General features: G+C 42.3%; 2 protein-coding genes across 2 annotated transcripts; one reads left to right on the top strand and one right to left on the bottom strand.

Moving 5' to 3' along the window:
• The first annotated feature begins 1,463 nt into the window (after positions 1 to 1,463).
• Positions 1,464 to 9,020, top strand: LOC109871373 (cytohesin-interacting protein). Its single transcript, XM_020462225.2, has 9 exons — positions 1,464 to 1,879; positions 2,345 to 2,394; positions 2,521 to 2,575; positions 2,697 to 2,799; positions 3,195 to 3,288; positions 3,519 to 3,585; positions 4,171 to 4,237; positions 4,465 to 7,950; positions 8,175 to 9,020. The coding sequence occupies exons 1-8, from the start codon at positions 1,697 to 1,699 to the stop codon at positions 4,908 to 4,910; spliced, it is 1,065 nt and encodes a 354-aa protein (XP_020317814.1). The 5' UTR covers positions 1,464 to 1,696; the 3' UTR covers positions 4,911 to 7,950; positions 8,175 to 9,020.
• LOC109871409 (polypeptide N-acetylgalactosaminyltransferase 5) lies at positions 8,979 to 22,498 on the bottom strand. The gene is made up of 10 exons (XM_020462282.2): positions 20,750 to 22,498; positions 20,462 to 20,628; positions 17,765 to 17,884; positions 17,462 to 17,597; positions 16,453 to 16,572; positions 15,900 to 16,017; positions 15,077 to 15,406; positions 14,417 to 14,497; positions 13,950 to 14,102; positions 8,979 to 13,595 (listed from the first exon to the last, which is right to left on the bottom strand). The coding sequence occupies exons 1-10, from the start codon at positions 21,955 to 21,957 to the stop codon at positions 13,455 to 13,457; spliced, it is 2,574 nt and encodes an 857-aa protein (XP_020317871.1). The 5' UTR covers positions 21,958 to 22,498; the 3' UTR covers positions 8,979 to 13,454.
• Positions 22,499 to 23,341: the final 843 nt, after the last annotated feature.

Raw genomic sequence — 23,341 nt, 5'->3', positions numbered from 1 at the left:
CTTCCAGTAGTACACACACTTTATAAAACTCCACTGCTCCAGTCTCACACTGAAAGGCAGGACAGGAGTGAATCTCCAACTAGGCAAAGCCTATTTCAACAACTGACTGTAAACTTCCTACATTCAGATAATTGGTCAATTAATATCCCAGCAACGTAAAGCCGATCGGCATCATCTAAAATTTGAAATAGTGCGGATATGTTGGGACTTTTTTGTTTGTTTGTTCTACACATTTTTCTTGATGGTGAGGTATTGCAATATGTTAAGGGTGACAACCATTATAATTACATTTCTTGTTGCAACTCATGTGACGCGTCGCAAATGGCACCCTATTTCTTACTTAGGCTGCGTTTAGACAGGCAGACCAATTCTGATCGTTTTCCCCCCACTAATTGGTCTTTTGACCAATCAGATCAGCTGTAACAAATATCTGTAGTGATTGGTCAAAAGACCAATAAGTGGAAAAGAATATCAGAATTGGGCTACCATAGTGCACTACTTTTGACCAGGGCCCTGGACAAAAGAAGTGCACTATATAGGGAATAGGGTGCCATTTGGGAAGATCTCCTTGTCTGTACAGTGTTACAGTGGAGGGAGATTCTACTGGCCAGACAGTCCCGTGGGAGCTTGGTCGCTGGCACTGCTAAGGGTCACACGTTCAATGGGCCAGAGGGGAATGCAATGAGGCAACACTGCTGTTCATTGGTCTGTTTTGTGAGGAGGGTATTACCAGAGGGTTCATATTGGGCCTGTCCCAAATGGAAACCTATTCCTTACATAAGCCATTACTTTTGACCAGAGCCCATCCATAGGGTGAACTTTAAAAATAAAAAAATTAAGTGTGAGACATTCTGATCTTCCTATTTGACTAATTCCTAATGAATTTGTTTTGTGTCTCAAACACAAAGTTCTGGGGTGCTTGAATGGATAATGTACTGTCTGTACGATCATAAAATACATATAGTTTATCTTGTAAAAATGTATGAGGAAAAAAATACTTCACTATCAAAAAACAATAGAAAAATTGTCAACACATCACATATCTGACATTGATTTTAGTCTTGACTGTTGGCCTGTGTGTGATTTCCTCTTGGATCAAACCATATCTGATGCCTTCTAGCCATTGACCCATGCTGTGTGTTTGTAAAGCAAGTCTCTAGCCCCGAGCGAAAGCCTGCTTTTGTCTGTCCTCACAAGACAAATCTCTGCTTGGCGGACCAGAGAGGCTCAGGTTGACTCCAACCCATTCAGAAAACAGAAACTGGAGTGAGTGGAAGCAGGTGCTGATGCTAGTCTAGACCACAGAGGTGGCAGTTTTTCATGCATTGCTGATTTCTGACAGACCATAAATCAAATCGCACAGACTGCACAAAAAAAGGGGGCTGTTTGAAAAGAGAAAAAAAAAATATGCCCCAAATTTTTTTTCTCCTTTTCCTGGCCACAGCAGAGCATACAAACAGTACACAAGAAAAATAAAAAAGACACACAAAAGGGTGGAAAGAAAGTGAGCAAAGGGCTGTGATCGGCTAACACAGGAGCATCATAATCGCATGGTGTGGATTTCCGCTTTGGCACATTTACTTTAAGCTGCGCAGCAGTGGCAGGGACACACCACATACACAACACATGCAGAGTTACTCTACTGTACCAGAGCTACACTATGGCGCTGTGAAGAGGGAGCGAGCTCCACTCCACCATGCAATCCACCACGAACATCAATGGGCTCCAGCGACAGGGCAGCCAGGACAGTTACATTATGGACGTCTCTCCGCGGAAGAAGGGTCATCTATGGTATCGGGGCTCTCTGAGGGGACGCCATGACAAACCCAGTCAGAATGGGGGGACTACTCCTGGGACTCTGCCAAGAGGCTGGAAACAGGTAAGCGAGAAAGCTTTGAGAGAAACAGGATAGAGTTAACAGTTACTCTGTATATCAATTGTCACGTACGCTATAAGTATTCTTAGAGGTCATTGATGTTAGTAGAGACGACAAAACGGTTTCAGAGTGGCATCAGAGAGGTTTGCATTAACATGTACTGTACAACCACAACAAAACCGAGAACTTGCAAGGACAAAAAGCCTTTTGACAAATGTACATTTTTTGGACAAACTAGTTCACTAAGCAGGAAAAATACTTGGGAAAAAAATACCTGTGATGTATATGTTTACAACGAAAATATGTCAAATTTCTTACCGAGAATATAAAGAGACTGGTGTCCATCTAGTCTATTTTGCATGGAATGAAATACATGTGCTGTGACCAGGTTGAGAATAGCTATTTTCACAGTTTTATTTCTAAAATATATACTGTACAAATATATGAAATATACATTTGACTCTCCAGTCCAACAGAACCCGCTCAAACTCCTTGGTGGATTACTCGGACCCTCAGAGGTAAATACAAGCCCTCTGTCATCTGTAATAACATTTACACTGTTAACACTATGATACATACACAATTTGTGCTTTAATAACACAAGTTAGGACAAGTCTGTAATCCCATTTCTCCTGAACATATAGGACTACTGTCATAATGCAAAAGCAAGACAATGAGACGTTTGGATTTGAAATTCAGGTAAGACATTTCATCCGTTTTCAAATTCAATTTTTTTATTAAGAAAAAAAATAATAATTAAAAAATGCTTTCACTGCATTGTCAGTCCAGTCTAGTGACAGTGTGACTCCTCTTGTTGTAGACATATGGTGTGCAGCTGAAGAACAGCACTGCGGTGGAGATGTGCACATTTGTGTGCAAGGTGCAGGACGATAGCTCGGCTGAGAGTGCAGGCCTGACCACCGGTGAGACACCCACCCACTTCCTCTCTCTATGGCCCAGACTCAGCTTCAACGCTGTGCAATTATAGTTTTCACACAGAGAGATGTCCCCGCTACACTCATTACAATACATCTAACTTTCACGTATAGAAAGGCCAACAAGTCGACGCCTAACTAGTCACATTCGCTGTCTCTCTTTAGCTCTCCCGCACGCATTTTATTGTGGTCGACATTTTCGTTACAATATCTTTAGCAAGAAATAATCGTTCTACAATGCTGATTTTTTAGTCAGTCAAACCCCCAGCACCACAGCCGAGATTAAGATTGGTTGTTTGCGTGTTAACCCTTTGAACATATCTCCCACGCTCTCGCTTTCGCTCTTTCTCTCCATCTTCCTATCGCTGTCGTTGTGCATGTAGGTGACGTTATCGTCACCATCAATGGGGTCAGCATTGAGGGGTCAACCCATCAGCGCATCGTTGACCTGATTCGAGAATCCACCAACTTTTTACAGTGAGTAAAACCAGCGATGACACCCAAAGGGTTACTGTCTGTAACTCCGAAGAATGTGAGAAAATGTTCAACATATAAAAATGCTTCTAAAACCTTGATATTGGCATTAGCCTTGGTTTCAACCTTGCTGAATAGCTCCCTCTAGGAAACATAAAGCTACTCTATCCTCTAGAAGGGTCAGTAGGATGTGTATGTCTGCTTGTGCTCATCTTGCCTCTGTGTAATCTCAGGATGGAGACGGTGTGTGGGACGGTGGTGAAGAGGATTGAACTGGAGAAGAAAATGAGCTTGCTCAAGGTGTGTCTCTCTGACAGGGTGGATGTTTGGCTTCAATAACAGATCATAGTGGGAAATATGGGTGGTGTGCACTGTGCAGTACCACATAACTCCACCCCCCATAAAAAGAGCACACATTACAAAACTATAGACCGGTTCCATATAGCTATTTATAAACTGGGTGGTGCAAGCTCTGAAGGCTGAAAGCCATGGTCTGTCAGACCATATACCACAGGTATGATAAAAACATTGCTGTTTACTGTTCTAATTACATTGGTAACCAGTTTATAATAGCAATAAGGCACCTCGGGGGTTAGTGGTATATGGCCAATATACTGTACCACACGTCTAAGGGCTAGATCCAAGCACTCCGCGTTGCGTTGTGCGTAAGAACAACCCTTAGCCGTGGTATATTGGTCATATACCACACTCCCTGGGCCTTATTGCTTAAGTATACTACACAAATCCTAATGTAGATTAATTGGGTCACAGGGAAACACACTATTATAGAGGCTATGTTCAGTACTGTATAGCTGACCTCAAATCATGTGTAGCGGAGTCAATCATGTTTAATTATCATGTCATTCTGTTTTTTTGTCCACACAGCATACCCTGGGAGAGAAATGGGTGGAGTTGCAAGCACTCACATTACAGGAAAAACGCCTTACGCAAGGTGAGGGGTTTTGCCCAGCTGTGAAACCCACAGAACTTCCTGTCTCATGATGTGAAAATGACAAGTAAACGCTGAGGTGCATTAACGAGCTTCGTTTACTGTCATTGTGACGCATTAACTGAGAAGTAATTGATATAAAAATGTCCTGTCAATCAACCACATCCATCACAGTGCACATGAATACTGTGGTTGGAGAAGTCAACTAACTGCCCTTTCCTTGTCTCCAGGTAACCTGAATGACAGTTCTCTACACCCCTCTATGGACTCCCTGATGTCGCTACTGTCGCCGTCTGGACACAGTGACCACTGTGGCCACCGTTTCTCCAGTGACAGTAGCTGCCGGAGTGGGATGACAGAGGACAGTGACCTGGCCAGTGTGTTTGGGGATCTGAGCTCTCCCAGCCCCTGCAATGTGGCCAGTCCAGATGATAGCTGCTTCTTCTCCACAGACTTCCCCCAGGAAATGCCCAGGGCCCTGGCCAGCCTCAGCCGTCCCCGTAGCGATAGCCTGGCTGGCAGCAGTGGCTCCCTCTCCTCCTCTTCTTGGGACCCCTCCAGAGCCTCCTCCCTGTTCGGGACACTCCCCAGGAAGGCTAGGAGAGCCAGCGTCCGCAAACACATCCTGAAGTTCATCCCTGGATTCAACCACTCAGTGGAGGAGGAGGACACCTGACCTATGAACAAACACTACAGTAGGTCTGTGTCTGATGTGATGTTCAATACAAACATTTCCTGCTGAGACTGAAGCATTGCCAATATGGACACCGCGCCCCTGGCTCAGGAGTAGCCACTCAGTGAACATTATTGGGATAAAGAGAAATATCCCTTTGACAAAGGCCTTCAGTTATCTATAGATACTGTATATGTGATGCACAATTTACATAATGAGAAAACAGCATTAATCCTTAACGGTAACAATTATTTGGAATATAGAACACGGGAACTCAGTTCATGTGTGTGCAACAAAGATTGTGCTTGCCATTTCTAAAAATGTTACCATTGTATGTAGGGTGACATCTATGCATGAAAAGCCATGATTTTCCTCAATTCAATATTTTGCTTGTATATAACTTGAAGTGTTATGCTTTGCATATTTGATGCATGCAATGAAAGAATTTAGCAGCAAGTCTGTCAGGTTTGTCACCTAAAAAGTGAGTTCTTAACCAGGTAGCTAACTTCATAGTTCAAAACAGGATGTGGGCAGAGAAGGAGCTACTTTCTTGACTATTTTTGTACCCATACCCAAGTTTCAGGTTATCTACAACTTACTTTCAGTTATACTACAAATAAGAACCGTCTTCCCTCTAATTCATGGCATTTTAACAGAGTGCCATGGAATGATACTCGACTGTTTTGAATGTATGCTTGATGTGTGCCATTTGCTGCTTTCATTGAGATTCAAAAGACATGTTAAAAATTCCCTGAGGACAAGTGACTGTATAATTTTACACAAATAAAGTGTATAGCGACAGTTTAGGAACCAACTATTTACATATTCTCTCTCATACTGCCTTCTATTATTTAAGTACATCTGTGAGTGAAAAAAAAAAGATTAACATCCACTAGATGGCATTGCAAGCATTAAATGCTTAGGACTTATATCAGAACATACAGTAGAATGCCACACTGTAAAAGGAGAATGAGGTTCACAATGTGATGCCAGTGGGGTTCTGCAGTGGGGTGGCAGGTATCCTGGTGGTTAAGAGCATTGGACTAGTAACCAAAAGGTTTCTGGTTCGAATTCCCAAGCTGACTAGGAGAAACATCTCATTGTGCCCTTAAGCAAGGCACTGAACCTGAACCCCATTTGCGCCTGTAAGTTGCTGTTGATAAGTGTGTCTGAAATATAAGTAGGACAGTTAAAGGAAATGTACATGTACTGTTGACCTACACCAGAAGATTAGAATCCCAAAGCACTCCATGCTTATTCTTCCAGACCAGGGGAGACCAGATTAACCCCTTAATAAAAACATGGTGTTCTGTTTCTCTACGACCTCCAGATGAGTCCCGACACTTGTGAAGGTAACCCGTAGTAACAAATGGAAGTAGTTTTGCGGCGAAAAAAAGTGTATATACACACACACACACACACACACACACACACATTTCCTGAGCTTTCATATATCTCCTAGATATAGGACAGACACTTAAACATTCCTCATGATTTGTTTGTTGCTATTTATGAATGTGTTGTTCAATGCGATTCTATGGGCTATAGTAGTACAGGCCAAATTATTTTAATCAAATAACTTAAATATTTTTTTTTGGGGGGGGGGGGCCTAAAGCGGTCTTAATTTAAAATCAAATAGCTAAATGATCCATTGTATGACCATCTTAAAAAATTCCATATGTTAACTCAGAAGAGGTGGGAGGGGGGCACTAACTGCTTAGACTGAGGTTAACAGGGTGGTAAGGCTACAGCTCTATACTGAGACTATTCTTACATTCTGTTAGCTTAGAAATGAGAAGACAGTAAACAAGGAAAAGAGCTGCTAAAAAGAGAGCATACAGAATGTAAACCTTATAGCTGTGTAAAAAGAGAATGACAATATCCCATATAGCAGACACTTTTATACAAAGCGACTTACTGTCATACGTGATATGAAATGATGCAACTTAGCCAGCAATGGTAGGTGTTCTTGTTGCCATCTCTTAAGGGACCCTTAAGCATGCAACATGTGCCCTCAACGCCGTAGCTTACCCTGCTTTCCACATGAGGAAACTTACAGGAGAACGTTCATCTGGTCTCAGAATGGCACAGGGGAGGTGGTCACTCAGGATGGATTATACTAAACAATCAGTACAATCAGTTCACTTGTCCAAGTCACACAGACAAAGAGCCATTTGTTGGTCCAACACAAAACCTCTGTTCTTCACTGGCTCAAACATGCTTAAAGAATTACATCGCACACTAGCACAAAAAAATAAAAAAATTAAGACAGCTCGCGCCTCACATCATTGATTAAAATGCAGGATGGTACTCTCCCTTACTAGCCAACGGGATAACTAGGACCGAGAATTAGTATTTTGATTGGATGACCACAATGGATGACCGCATTGGCCGGCTGAAGACGCTCAAACTGTCTGGCAACTGCTACGACAAAATGCTCGTCGGGAAAAATCAAAAGGAGGTGGACAATTGACGAAGTCAGAGAAGTCTGATTATTTCAACACCACAAAAGGGAGGTAAAAAATTTAATAAAATATGGACAGAGAAAAGAGCAATCCTCCGCCACTGGACCGGGACGGGATGGAGGGGAATACAAACAGGGTGGCATCCCAGGTGGTGGAGATCATCAGTGGGATGAGTCTGGGAGCCATCCAGTCTCTGGAGCAGGCTGAGGAGGAGGAGGGAGATGACTCTGTGTTCTATGATGAGGGTGATGCTCCATTAGATGGGGAAGGAAGGTCTTGTCCCTTGGTCTGTGGGTCCACCGAGAAATCAGCTCAACCACAGAATGTGAAGGTGAGCCTAATTAAGGCTGAGGCAGCCGGTGTAGTCATGGAGAATGGAACAGGGAATGATCCCATCACGGAAGGAGGAGAACATCGGAGCTCTGCCCTTTCGGGTAAGGGTGATACTGGGCCACATCACACCGCCAGTGGCCGAACTAAGCCCCAGACAGTCCAGACAGAAACATTGGCACAAATCCCAACTCAAACACTTGCAGAGCCACAAAAACATACAAGACAGGACACATTGATGAACAAAGGTAAGGAACTCAGCATTATACGGAGAATATTCCATACAATCAAAGTAAAAATTGTCAGTATCGATAATCCAGCACATTCATTCCACAATGAATATTTTTGGTAAAATTACCATATAACCACATTTATAAGCAGATTTATATTATTTAGTACACTACATTGAGAGAACTCAGAACATTAAAATTGTTCTGAGAACAAGTGACAAATGTGTACTTCTGCATTTAAGCTTCTGCTTCACACAAGATGGAGGTGAAAGATACACCTGTTACTACTCCCCCGCCTGTACCTGAGGAACCTCAGCTATACAGGGCGGCAGAGGCCCCATGCTCCTCTGGTGACGAGCCCAACAGTGCAAGTCAGGATGAGGAGGACACAGACAAAGGTTCCCAGGATTCCCTGGCCTGTCAGGGTACAAGTTCCCAGTCCTCAGAAGGACAGAAGTATGGCCGGCCCACTCATCAGAAATCCTCCGACCACAACACCAGTTCCAAATATAGCACTGTCTCCTACAGGAAGATACGCAAAGGTAACACTCGCCAGAAGATCGACGAGTTTGAGTCCAGGATGAATCTATAACGTTACATCAAGTTAATATCTTGAAGATGGTGCAGCTTTACTTCAACTGCATGGAGCTGGATGGGGGCATGCTAAACCAGTCGCTATGCAAATTGGACGATCATCTGTCGTCGTTGGTTAAGTCTGTCTAATACACAATCCTAACAGATTTTCAGTGTATCATATTTCAAATATTGACATTTCACTGTAACGTTAAGTCCCTACTGAAGCCAAAAGAATGATTGACATGTAAAGAGTTCTCACAGACTTGGAATGACTTCTGAGAGGAGCTCAATATGCATAGTAGTGTTATTTAATTAGAAAATCTGCAGGGAACATTTGATTATGTAAGGCAGGTATTTGATAAGCAGATTAAAAAAAACATTTTTTTTTTTTTAAGAGGCTTGGGGAGCTAATAATCCTACTAGCAAAACATTACAACTTGCATTCCCCAGGGGCTCCTGGCCTGTAAACATTTCAATACACTTTGCTAAGCACTGCAAATCTGAATTTCAGGTGATCAACCCTATATGTAAAGTTCTGCTATTTAAAATGTATACACACACACGTTAACCTTAGGCTATAAGAACTGAACCAACTATTAATGTTAAACCCCTATAACACTAATATTTCCATGAGTACAGTGTACATGTTCTCCTGGAATATCTGTTTTTGTGGAAAAAGAACTTTAATATCTATTCATTAAAAGGAAATTAACATTGATGTGTGTGAGTTTGGAGAAAGAAAATCCCATCGTTCATCTTTGGTATCAACAGTTCCCGCTATTGTTAAAGAAATGTACATACAGTATGCACTAAACCTACAACCATAGTAAAAAAAACAAGCAGCTCTTATTATACCAGGCGAGCCATAAAGTGAAGGGTGAAGTTGCCCTTAGACACTGATCTTGGGTCAGTTTGAAATGTTCCCCACTAATCATTGAGGTTAGAATTGGGGAGGGGAAGCTGATCACAGATCTGTACCTAGGGAAAACTTCAACCCGGAGCTGACTCATAATGCAATACTATTTTATCTCAAAGAAAATGTCAGATGTCTTTAGCAAAGCTATCTGTGATATGTAATGCCAACACAGACTCATGCACACTGCATGCATTTAAATTTGTACATCAAAATGGTACACGGACAGAACAGATCTATTTACATTAAATCAAAGTGGCATAAAATATCCAGCCATCTGGCACTGAAACAGATATGGGCAATTGTGCGGTCAAATGGAGTGCTAAAATACAGTTGAAGTTGGAAGTTTACATACACTTAGGTTGGAATCATTAAAACTCGTTTTTCAACCACTCCACAAATTTCTTGTTCAAACTATAGGTTTTGGCAAGTCGGTTAGCACATCTACTTTGTGCATGACACAAGTCATTTTTCTAACCATTGTTTAGACAGTTTAATTCACTGTATCACAATTCCAGTGGGTCAGAAGTTTACATACACGAAGTTGACTGTGCCTTTAAACAGCTTGGAATATTTCAGAAAATTGTCATAGCTTTAGAAGCTTCTGATTGGCTAATTGACATCATTTGAGTATATTGGAGGTGTACCCGTGGATGTATTTCAAAGCCTACCTTCAAACTCAGTGCCTCTTTTGCTTGACACCATGGGAAAATCAAGATAAATAAAATCAGCCAAGACCTCCACAAGTCTGGTTCACCCTTGGGATCAATTTCCAAAACGCCTGAAGGTACCACGTTCATCTGCACAAACAATTGTACGCAAGTCTAAACATCATGGGACCATGCAGCCGTCATACCGCTCAGGTAGGAGATGCGTTCTGTCTCCTAGAGATTAACATACTTTGGTGAGAAAAGTGCAAATCAATCCCAGAACAACAGCAAAGGACCTTGTGAAGATGCTGGAGGAAACAGGTACAAAAGTAAAACGAGTCCAATATCGACATAAACTGAAAGGCCGCTCAGCAAGGAAGAAGCCACTGCTCCAAAACCGCCATAAAAAAAGCCAGACTACGGTTTGCAACTGGTCATGGGGACAAAGATCATACTTTTTGGAGAAATGTCCTCTGGTCTGATGAAACAAAAATAGAAATGTTTGGCCATAATGACCATTGTTATGTTTGGAGGAAAAAGGGGGAAGCTTGCAAGCCGAAGAACACCATCCCAACCGGGAAGCACGGGGGTGACAGCATCATGTTGTGGGTGTGCTTTGCTGCGGGAGGGACTGGTGCACTTCACAAAATAGAGGGCATCACGAGGAAGGAAAATTGTGTGGAAATATTGAAGCAACATCAAGACATCAGTCAAGAAGTTAAAGCTTGGTCACAAATGGGTCTTCCAAGTGGACAATGACCCCAAGCATACTTCCAAAGTTGGCTTAAGGACAACAAAGTCAAGGTATTGGAGTGGCCATCACAAAGCCCTGACCTCAATCCTATAAAAATAAAATTGTGAGCAGAACTGAAAAAGCATGTGAGCAATGAGGCCTACAAACCTGACTCACTCAGTTACACCAGCTCTGTCAGGAGGAATGGGCCAAAATTCACCCAACTTATTGTGGGAAGCTTGTGGAACGCTACCTGAAACATTTGACCCAAGTTAAACAATTTAAAGGCAATGCTACCAAATACTAATTGAGTGTATGTAAACTTCTGACCCACTGGGAATGTGATGAAAGAAATAAAAGCTGAAATAAATAATTCTCTACTATTATTTTGACATTTCACATTCTTAAAATTAAGTGGTGATCCTAACTGAACTAAGACAGGGACTAGGATTAAATGTCAGGAATTGTGAAATACAATTCCTGAAACTTCCAACTTCAACTGTATATAGGACATCTGCAGGAAACAAATACTCATGTAAATAATCAAAAAGGCACATTCGTGATTGATTTGCCAAGGCATAAGAATTCATTTTTTGCTAAACTGGTGAACATGCATGTAAAACCAACAGTACACTAGTGAAAAGCATGAGCTGGCGCAACACAGAAAAGTTAGTAGAGGTGTTGACTAACGGCAAGTAAACTGTAGGCTATAAAGCTAAAAGAGAGTCACACCCTCTATAAACAAGCTCACAGTAATTTGAGTAAACCACAGAGCTTATATACACATACATACGTACACACAGCGCCTTGTAAAAGTATTCACTCCCCTTGGCATTTTTCCAATTTTGTTGCATTACAACCTGTAATTTAAATGTTCATTTAACGGACACACACAAAATTGGTGAAATGAAAACGGTAAAGTGGTGCGTGCATATGTATTCACCCCCTTTGCTATGAAGCCCTTAAATAAGATCTGGTGTAACCAATTACCTTCAGAAGTCACATTTTTTGTTGTTTAAAAAAAAAGTTCACCTGTGTGCAATCTAAGTGTCACATGATCTCAGTGTAAATATACACACACCTGTTCTGAAAGGCCCCAGAGTCTGCAACACCACTAAGCAAGGGGCACCATGAAGACCAAGGAGCTCTCCAAACAGGTCAGGGACAAAGTTGTGGAGAATTCAGGGTTGGGTTACAAAAAAAAATCTGAAACTTTGAACATCCCACTGAGCACCATCAAATCCATTATTAAAGAACAGAAAGAATACGGCACCACAACAAACCTGCCAAGAGAGGGCCGCTCACCAAAACTCACACCAGGCAAGGAGGGCATTAATCAGAGGCGCAACAAAGAGAACCCCGAAGGAGCTGCAAAGCACCACAGTGGAGATTGGAGTATCTGTCCATAGGACCACTTTAAGCCGTACATTCCAGAGCTGGGCTTTACGGAAGAGTGGCCTGAAAACAGCCATTGCTTAAAGAACAAAAATAAGCAAACACATTTGGTGTTCACCAAAAGGCATGTGGGAGACTCCCCAAACATATGGAAGAAGTTACTCTGGTCAGAGGAGACTAAAATTGAGCTTTTTGGCCATCAAGGAAAACACTAAGGCTGGGGCAAACCCAACACCTCATCACCCCGAGAAAACCATCCCCATGGTGGTGGCAGCATCATGCTGTGGGGATGTTTTTCCATCGGCGGGGACTGGGCAACTGGTCAGAATGGATGGCGCTAAATACAGTCTCAGTTTCAGTCTTCCAGAGAGTTGAGACTGGGATGGAGGTTCACCTTCCAGCAGGACAATGACCCTACGCATACTGATAAACCACTCAAGTGTTGCTTTAAGGGGCAATATTTAAATGTCTTGGAATGGCCTAATCAAAGCCCAGGCCTCAATCCCAATTGAGAATCTGTGGTATGACTTAAAGATTGCTGTACACCAGCGGAACCCATCCAATTTGAAGGAGCTGGAGAAGAATGGTCAAAAATCCCAGTTGCGAGACGTGCCAAGCTTATAGAGACATTCCCCAAGAGACTTTCAGCTGTAATTGCTATTGACTTTGGGAGGGTGAATAGTTATGCATGCCCAATTTGTTTGTTTTTTGTCTTATTTCTTATCTGTTTCACAAGGAAAAATATTTTACATCTTCAAAGTGGTAGGCATGTTGTGTAAATCAAATGATACAGCAACCCCCCCCCCCCCCCCCCCCAAAAAAAAAATCTGTTTTAATTCCAGGTTGTAAGGCAACAAAATAGGAAAAATGCCAAGGGGGGGGGGGGGGGGGGTGAATACTTCTTTAAGCCACTGTATACGAGTATGCAACTATTATTTATTTGTATAGCCTACACCAGTAAACTATGCCATCAAATACAAAACTGTAATTACACTGTGTAACAGCTGTCCTTTCAAATCATTCCGGGGCCTCAGTCATGCAAAAATTAAAAATTCCAAGTGAAGCTTGATCATGATAAAAAGGAGAAGTAAAAAAGCATTGCACGTCCCAACACCACCCTCACACCAACATACCAGCAGCACCATGCATATCCCATTGCAGAAATACACTGAACACATCCAAATGCATAGAGTACAGTCAAGTACTTTAGTGTCAATCTCTAATGCAGGAACAGTGCTGCAGCCCTGTACTCCCATCACACAGTGTGGTAATGTGTGAACTGCCACTTCTGGTAGGGACTGGTAGACTGGCACTCCTTCAGCTGTATGCTGTCATCCAGAGCCCCAGCCTCCAGGCACAGACGCCGGGGACTATGCTCCGCTATGAGGTGCTCCACCTGAGCAAAGAGAACACAGGGGGAATACCGCTGAAATCACCATCAGCATAATGGTAACTTTCATCCAGCAACTGAAAGGAACACTGCTGGCTACCTCCCGCTCCAACCAAGGTGTTGCGAATTCATGTGCAAAAACCCTGATGAAAGCGACGGGACGAAAACAAGTTGGTTTCAACAGTAAAGAAGCAGTTCTCAACATCTGCCATCCACCAAAGAGTTGCTGAATTTCCTCCTCACACACTGGAAATATGCTGCATGCAACGCTGACACTTATAAGCGGCTTGGCTCAGGAATGACTTAATACTCTACCTCAAAACCAAGATTCAGAAAACAACCATTGTAAAGTGAACCTACCAGAGCAGAGTTGGTGGCCTTGTGGAGCCATCTTAGCTGTGGCTTCGTGTTGTCACACGGCTGCAGAGCCAGACTGGTCCCTTTGCCATGAGCAGTGACACAGACATCCTTCTGGCGAACGTGCCTCATCCAGGTGTAATTGAAGTGTTGACTCTGAGGTTTAGGGACAGAGGGGTAGAGTTTGCAATTAGGGATGCAGGCTCTCTTATTACCTATATACTGCACTGCTTTTGACCAGGGCCCGTAGGGTAGTGCACCATCTAGGGAATTGGGTGTAATTTGGGACGCATCCTTAGTGTCGATCATATAAATTAGACTTCATGACAACTACGGGGGTTTTCAATACCGGTTGGGTGTGTGTTGAATTAAACAGGAATTCCATAGTGAGCACATCTGGAGCTTTGCCATGTGTTATAGCCATTAAACAAAAGCATTTCATATCAAATGGGGAAGCTGGGAGTATTTACCAGCTTGCTGAGATCACACGTCTCAAAGGCAAGGGAGCCATCCTGCAGAGCGAGGCATTTTCTGACTCCACGATTGAAAACCTAGCAAAGGAGGATCACAGGTATAACATCACATGACAAAATTTGCTTACATAGGTAGTGTCACTGCATCATATTGACAGTGGAAAGGCTTCTCTTTCGTTCTGTGCCTTCAACAAATGCTGACAGAACTGTCACAAGCCTGACGAGACAGCCACTCTTTGTTCAGATAAGAGGACAATTGACATCTGTCTGAGTTACAGAGGCATTGAGAGGAGACAAGAAAACAACAACCCCCCCCCCCCCCCCCAGAAAAAAAAGTACAATTGTCTCTCAACATCGAGATGAGCGATAATTTAACTGGAGAAACAAACAAAGTAAGAGTAACAATCGTTTTCCCCGAAAAAGAGCAACAATGCGATATAGTTTAAGGTAAACAGCCTAAAAGCAAAAACTAGATTCCTATTGATGAATAAAAAAAATAAAAATAATAATAATCACTTAAAAGACAATGATTAGAAGTGTCAAATGTAGTTATAAACTGCAGCAATAAGGCACATACCATTTAAACGCTTTGAGCATCATACTGTAAACCTTATCCATTAAATATGATTTACTACTGTAAAAAAAAAGTACACCTACCAGCCCCTCAGCTTTGACCAATGGAGCGACCATGTCTGGGTACACGTTGTCCAGGTACCACTTGAAGCTCTTGCACTCAAGCTTCTTCCTGAGTTCGATCTGGTCTGTGAGGTTGCCGATGTCGATGATACTCCTATCCAGCAGATGGAGGTATCCATGGCCGTAGAACAGGTCCCTGTACTCATCCAGCCACACCTCTGCCACCCTGGCCAGGTTACGCTCGACCGTCTTCTGCCTGTCCTTGGGAAACTTGTACGGGTTCTCGCCTCGGAAAATATGGCCCACTCGGGAACACGGGATGATCTCGATCTCACCTCCGCACATCCAAATCTGCAAAAAAAAAAAAACATAGGGTGTGATCAGATCATTTGAGAAGCATCCCAAATGGCACCCTATTTTTTTCTCATAGGGCTCTGGGCGAAAGTAGTGCACTATGTAGGGAATAGGATGCCATTTGCGAAGCAGCCTTGATCATGAGTCAGAGTTAACGGTGTAATCCTGGGACAGGTTGTCGAATAACAAACCTCGTTCAAATTGATCTGCAAACAGACTAATCGCTAATAACACATGGGAAAATGTGTCCAAATGACTAGAGCTGGGATGATAAACCGGCAATTAGACACATTTAACCCAGGCATTTTGCTGATATCGTTCATTACAATAAGTAGCAGTATAGCAAACTCTGGTTTAAATTACCATTACAAAAACAACTGGGGTGCACATTAATGTTAAAAGTAAACCTTACATTTATCATTATCGCATCAATTCAGACAATTTATCGCGATATGGACTTTTGTCCATATCGCCCAGTTCTACAACTTACCTTAAAAGAGATCTCCATGTTCTCTCCACCCCATACATCCAGGCCAGGATCATAAGAGCCCAGTTCATAGAAGTACTTCTTATCGATGGAGAAAAGGCCTCCTGCCATGACAGGACATCTGAGGAACAAAACACAGTCCAGGGTTGTATTCATTAGGCACCAAACGGAAGAAAATGGACTGAAACAGGGAAGGACTACCTGAACTTGTCCAATTACAAATACTTGTTTTAATTTTCTGTTGCAAAACATTTTGCTACAGTGTACACTAATGAATACAACCCAGTTAGCAAAAAGATTGAGAAAGTGAAGAATACAAAAACAACATTCCTCCTAGGTCTTATCAACTCTCACAAAGGAATCAGGATATGAGTCAGACCTTGGCCCCTTCCTTCAAGTAATCACTGATCTCAATTGGTTGGATTGGTGGAAGTAATAAGTAAGCGTAACCTAGCTTTGACCTATCCAATCATGTATAGATCGATGGTTGTTGAACTCATCTGCAACTATCACTATGTGAATGAACAGTCACGAGGGGTGTAAGGAAATACAGCACCTGATGGGATCTGAATCCTTCATGTGATTCTTCTTGATGGTGTCCTTTGATAACGTGCTCCACCCAAACACCAAGGGCCATTTGAACACGCCTCTTTGGAAGTTGTCAACCAACACATAGCTGTAAAAACACAAAACATAAATCAACCAAATATTACACTACTGGAGGAATAATGCATGAGGGAATTAAATGCACATAACTCAGATGAATCTGATTAAATCACACAGGAGCCTGAAATCAACATTACAAGGACCGACTTCCAGTAAACAGGATGTTGCATCAGATCTGGATGTATAAAAAGAAGCTGAGAACTCTATGGTGATCACTCTCTCTTTTTAACACCAATGTAGACAGGTAATTCCAATATGAACCTTTGCGGTCAAAGGTCAGTTGAAAACGTGTGAGACGGATAGCTGTGAATAAAAGCGTTCTAATGATGTGTTACGTGTAGGTAACACACAAAGCTACCATTCCCATCGCACATTTTGCAACACTAGGGACATAGTCAGCTAAGTGAGCTTTGTCCGAGCGAGAATGGCCCACTAGGTGCATAGACCTTTAGAAATATCACTATGAGACATTGTGCCCCCCACAGGGTACCGACAGACCAAAATGTGGACAATGAGGTTGAATAATAACTCAAACTAGAACCATAAACCGAAAATGATCAACGCCGACCGAACCGACTACGCCGAGGACATTTTACTCATAATTACGATAAGCAGCCTACACTAGAGAATGGAATAAGGCTGCTAATACTAAATGGGACAATTGATAGCTACAACATTCAGAGGCACCTAGAAAAGTAACTGATGCACATCAATGTTATACATTTATCGCTCAATTTATCATGATAATTCAGTCAATTTATCCTGATATGCATTTTTGTCCATATGGCCCAGGAAGCGTCCCAAAGGATTCCCTAGTCCCTATATAGTGCACTACTTTTGACCAGGGCCCATGGGGCTCTGGGATGCAGGCGTAATGTATAATGGTAATAACACATTACCTCAAATCCTTGTCACTGATGACTTCGATGACTGGGCAGGCCACTTTCCTCCGGTCCATGTACACTCTCTCCAGCAGAGGTTCCAGCCAGCCCACGTTGCATTCGATATGAGAGTCAAGAAAGGTCAAAACGTCACCTGTGAGAAATGCAAACAAACCCGCTGAAGACAAACATAAAACCCACAGGGACGCTTGGCTGCCACATACATGGGAGGACAGGATTGAGATTATTTGTATAGGATATTTTGTTTATACAGCAAACAAATGAATGAGAAAGCGGTGACGGCAGGATGTGGTTGGTTACCTTTGGCAATGGCGGCTCCTGCCAGCCTAGCTCGGATCAAGCCCTGCCGCTCCTTCAGACGGACGATCCGTACTTTGGGATACTGGGACATGTACACATCCAGATGGTCCTTGAGATATTCTGAGAGAGTGGATTGAGGGCAAGTAAGTTTACAGCTCTGAGTTTATCCTCCCAACCATGACACCTGGCCAGGAAAAACTCTAGGCCCTAATTGTAAGCTATAAGTCATTTGGGCAGAGAGCGACATCACCTGTTCAGGAAACTCTTTAAAGATGTCTCCAAGATGAATATATTTAGTTTATAGCGATTAAAAGGAGAATGAACAGGATCTTGAAAACCTTGTCTATTTTTTTTAAACCTTTTGTTTTGAACTGTAATTTGACAGTTTATACATGCATAACAAAACATCTAATCGCCGCCTGGTGTAGGAAGCCAAGCAATCCTTACAATCAATAGTTCAAATATTTTGTTCAATTGAGTTTCACGCTCATCCCTTTCATAGTGAAAGCACTTACACAGTCGTAAAATATTGTATAAATTGGAATTGGTAACAGGTCATACGAATTGCTGGACGTAACATATACGAAATGGATGACATTGAAGATTGTTTTGACTTGTGAGCACTACTTTCAAAACTACTGGCTGAAAATATACAAACCTCTATATAAAACCACAACACTTTAACACAATGTTAAGCATATTTATACAGTTCCCCTTCCTGTAATACACATCATTTCCAGTGTTCTGTTTGTGAAACTCAAGGTGCGGGTTGATGGTCACTAGACTTGTGGAATGTTAAGGATTATTCTCTGTAGTAGCCGTTGATAATGATTGACGCAGACTGGAGGTACAAGGACTGCGAACACACCTTTTTTAAATGCACTTTATTTTAGTCACTGACTTTGTTATTGACTTCCTACACGCTTCTCAGGCTGGTGTTTACAGAACATTTGGTGCTGTCTGATTAGTATATAGAAAAGTGCCCGTCTCCAAGAGGCCAGTTAGACATTTGCTCTCCGTCTACCTGATGATTTTTTGTTGACTAAATCTGCGACTGCTGTTCTCTATTGTTCACTTGGAAATTCCTATTACACCATCTGTACTGTTTACCAGGAAAGCCCCTCCCAAAGACATCCTATTAAATGTGTGTAACACACACACACACTACCAGTCAAAAGTTGACACACCTCATTCAAGGGTTATTTTATTTTTTACATTGTAGAATAATAGAAGACATCAAAACTCTGAAATAACACATCATGTAGTAACCAACTAAAAATATATATTTTTTTAAACAAACTAAAATATATTTTAGATTCTACAGAGTAGGCAACCGTTGCATTGATGACAGCTTTGCACTCTTGACATTCTCTCAACCAGCTTCAGGAGATAGTCACCTGTAATGCATTTCAAATAACAGGTGTGCCTTGTTAAAAGTTAAATTGGTGGAATTTCTTTCCTTAATTCTTTCCTTAATGCTTTTGAGTCTATCAGTTGTGTTGTGACAAGTTAGGGTTGATATACAGAAAATAGCTCTATTTGGTAAAAGACCAAGTTCATATTATGGCAAGAACAGCTCAAATAAGCAACGACAAACGACAGTCCATTACTTTAAGACATGAAGGTCAGTCAATGCGGAACATTTCAAGAACTTTGAAAGTTTCTTCAAGTGCAGTAGCAAAAACCATCAAACGCTTTGATGAAACTGGCGCTCATGAGGACCACCACAAGAAAGAAAGATCTAGAGTTACCTCTGCTGCAGAGGATAAGTTCATTAGAGTTACCAGCCTCAGAAATTGCAGCCCAAATAACTGCTTCACAGAGTTCAAGTAATAGACATCAACTGTTCCGAGGAGACAGTGTGAATCAGGCCTTCATAGTCAAATTGCTGCAAAGAAACCACTACTAAAAGGACACCAATAATAAGAAAAGACTTGCTTGGGCCAAGAAACACAAGCAATGGACATTAGACCAGTGGAAATGTGTCCTTTGATTTGAGATTTTTGGTTCCAACCGCCGTGTCTTTGTGAGACGCAGAGTAGGTGAACGGATTATCTCTGCATGTGTGGTTCCCACTGTGAAGAATGGAGGAGGTGGTGTGATGATGCTTTGCTGGTGATACCGTCTGATTTATTTAGAATTCAAGGCACACTTAAGCAGCATGGCTACCACGGCATTCTGCAGCGATACGCCATCCCATCTGGTTTGCGCTTAGTGGGACAATACAGGACGATGTAAAGGCTGTACAAAGGCTATTTGACCAAGAAGGAGAGTGATGAGTGCTGCATCAGATGACCTGGCCTCCACAATCACCCGACCTCAACCCAATTGAGATGGTTTGGGATGAGTTGGACCCCAGAGTGAAGGAAAAGCAGCCAACAAGAGCTCAGCATATGTGGGAACTCCTTCAAGACTGTTGGAAAAGCATTCCAGGTGAAGCTGGTTGAGAGAATGCCAAGAGTGCATAAAGCTGTCATCAAGGCAAAGGGTGGCTACTTTGAAGAATCTACCATATATTTTCATTTTTTGGTTACTACATGATTCCATGTGTTATTTCATAGTTTATAAGTCTTCACTATTATTCTACAATGTAGAAGACAGTAAAAATACATTTAAAAAACCTTGAATGAGTAGGTGTCCATACTTTTGACTGGTACTGTATGTCTAAACAATTCTATAGCCTTTCCCCATTCTTACCTTTGGCACTAAAGTCATCCACCAGGATGATCTCTTTGAGAAGGTGTGGTGGAGACCGGTTGAGGACACTGTGGACAGACCGGAGCAAAGTGGACCACACCTCGTCCACAAAGCAGAATATCACACTGGTGGTGGGCAAGTAATCATGGACCACACTCTCAGAACACCTGGAGAACAACAATGGAAAGAGAGGTTACTTAACACTAACCATTAGTATACTGTATGAGTGACAGGAGTGTGGGGATGAGTAAGTAATCATGGTGTGGTCCAGGCAACAGTGTGACTCACGTATGAGGTCTGGTGTCTGGGATGGCTCTGTCCACAGGGATCTGGTCACTCAGGTAGACGTTGAAATGGCCCTCATTCCAACGGTTCCTCACCTCCTGCTCTTTGTCACTGGGCACCATGGCTGCTTGCCCAAATTGCCCAATTGCGTTGGCATCTCTAGGCGCTTGGGTCATGTCTAATGCCAGCACTTTGTGGACGCCTGTGTTTCGAACAACTGTGGAATTTGTGGGAACTCCTTGTTGGCGTTTTGGCTTTGCTGTAGGTGGTAAGGACTCCTTTAGGGCTTCAGGGTTACCTTTATCAAGCTCATTGATCTGTTTGTCCTCTTTGTTGACAATCACCTCTTCTCCTTTTAGTACATCATTTTTGACAGGTTTAACTGTGTAGTCCACTGCAACTTTGTCTTTAATAAAGCTTTCTTGTTTGCCAGGCTCAAGTGAGTTTTTGACTTTCTTCTGTGTCTTGGAGTCAATATTTTCTTTGCCTTTTTGCACTAGGTCTATATTTCCCTCTTGGTTCTCTCCTGTATTTTTTGAGGCAGGCGTTTCAACATGTTTTCCTTCCTGAACACCAGGTGGCACTTTGGTAAAGTTCGAGCCTACTGCTGCAGGGAATGCCACAATCTTATCCCTCTCCGTAGGTCCTACTTTCCCATCCTCCAGCACCAAGTCCACTGCCTTTTTTGACACATCTTTGACGGGCAAAGGATCTTTGACAGGTGCTTTCGTATTCAAAGGCACACTCAAGTGTACTGTGACATGATGCACAGGCTCGATTTGGTTATGCTTAAAGATGACAGCATGTTCTAACTTTGGTCGGGCATTCCCTCCTTGTTGCTCATGCGAGTTTACTTTGTCCATAAACTGTGGGTCATTTTTGACAGCGGGTCCTCGCTTCCTGTACACTTCAAGGACTTTATTTTCATCCTGGAGTGGATCTTTATTACCTGCCTCGTCCAGGTCCAAGTCTACTCTCTGTACTGGATTTTTAAACCCCCTATGCACTAACTTAGTACGTTTCGTGGCCTGCTGTCTGACAGCCTGCCTTTCCTTTACTACGCTTTCTTTTAAAAGTTGGCTGTTAACGTCATTTAATGACAGGCGAAGCGCTGCCATGTCGAACAGCAGCCAAATAATAGATGCAATGAAAACAAATGCAAGTACCCTCCCACTACCCCTAAAGTATTTCCTTATCTTTATCGCCCTCATTTTAGTTGGCCTAAATCTACATATAATGTCACAGTATCTTGTTAATGCATTCGCGGGTCATAGCCTACTTCGTTTCTTTAGTTTGGGTAGTAGTATAGTGGTAGTAGGCTATTGCCTGCGTGGCATTCTACGCCGAGAAGATTGCTTTGGCCAAACTACTTTCGGGAATCTTCTGTCAAATATCCTTAATTGAACTAGTGTGCATTCTGTAGCAAAAAAAACAACATAAACAATAACGCAAAAATGTATCAGTAAAACTTACTTGTGAAATTCCATGCTGTCCATTTACTTCCCTGAATGTTACAATGTATCAAGTAGCTTATCCATGCGCTGTCCACTTTTCTGGGAATGCAATGCAATTAGCTTGCATTTTGTTACTTGCCCTCTACTAATGTCTTTGAATGAGAAATTACATAATTTCCTTGAAGAGAATGAGAAAACCACAGACATCCATTCAATTCTTAGCCACATTTACCCCTATTCTGTCGTGGAAGTACCTCCCGTCTACGACACATTTCAACTTTGCACTTTGAGAGCACACACAGTGATTGGACAGATAGCTTAATTGTATGCAAACCGTTTCAGTGCATAGGAATGGTGGCGTGGAAGAGGGTGTGGCCCAGGTCCAGCGTTATGGGCGGGCCAGGTCCTCCTTGCCAGTTCAAATAAAATATTGAAATATTGATAATTTATTTGACCAAGACGCGCCCGGACAGAAAAAAAGCATACATCGCAGTTGAAGTATCCGAGCGAGCGAAACAGCGCCTCTCTGTCTCAGTATGTGTAGATCATGTATCTGATGCTATCTGGACCAAACGATTATGGGATGTCGTACTAATTCTGTCCAGACAGCATCAGATACATGGGCTAGCGGTCTAAGGCACTGCATCTTAGTGCTAGAGGTGGCACTACAGACCTGGTTGAATTCCAGACCGTGATTGGGAGTCCCATAGAGCGGTGCACAATTATCCCAGCTTCCTGTCAGGGCTTGGACTCGGCCGTCATTGTAAATAATAATTGGTTGTTAACTGACTTGCCTAGTTAAATAAAGGTAAAATGTAATCTCATCATTATATACAGTTATCTGGTTTCAACCTCTTGTGAATTGGAAAGTAAATTTAGCGGGTGCACAGTGCACTGTTAGGATGCTGGATTCCCCGAAAGTAAATTGCATCAGCATGACTTAGCCACAGAGGGTCATTAGCTTCTTTAAACATCTGTATAATTCAAATTGTTTTAATTCACAGACATCACCCTCCCTATATCTCTGATGAATACAACAGGAAACCTGTTTGATGCACTGCAAAATCATTCTGGCTATGGATACGGAGAACATCAACACATTAACATCAACAAGCCAGAGGATATGTCCATTGGACTTGGG

This window comes from Oncorhynchus kisutch, linkage group LG26 (genome assembly GCF_002021735.2).
Source record: "Oncorhynchus kisutch isolate 150728-3 linkage group LG26, Okis_V2, whole genome shotgun sequence".
In the NCBI taxonomy this organism is placed as follows: Eukaryota; Metazoa; Chordata; class Actinopteri; order Salmoniformes; family Salmonidae; genus Oncorhynchus; species Oncorhynchus kisutch.
This window is presented reverse-complemented; position numbering and strand designations above follow the sequence as displayed.

Bases quoted from the DNA above. Each gene is read 5' to 3' on its own strand.
- LOC109871409 (XM_020462282.2), bottom strand. From the start codon at position 21,957: ATGAGGGCGATAAAGATAAGGAAATACTTTAGGGGTAGTGGGAGGGTA. The intron at 20,629-20,749 runs GTGAGTCACACT...GTTGTTCTCCAG, and splicing joins CCAGACACCAGACCTCATAC to GTGTTCTGAGAGTGTGGTCC. The intron at 16,018-16,452 runs GTGCTGTATTTC...TTTGTTCCTCAG, and splicing joins AAGGATTCAGATCCCATCAG to ATGTCCTGTCATGGCAGGAG.
- LOC109871373 (XM_020462225.2), top strand. From the start codon at position 1,697: ATGCAATCCACCACGAACATCAATGGGCTCCAGCGACAGGGCAGCCAG. The intron at 3,586-4,170 runs GTGTGTCTCTCT...TTGTCCACACAG, and splicing joins AGAAAATGAGCTTGCTCAAG to CATACCCTGGGAGAGAAATG. The intron at 4,238-4,464 runs GTGAGGGGTTTT...CCTTGTCTCCAG, and splicing joins GGAAAAACGCCTTACGCAAG to GTAACCTGAATGACAGTTCT.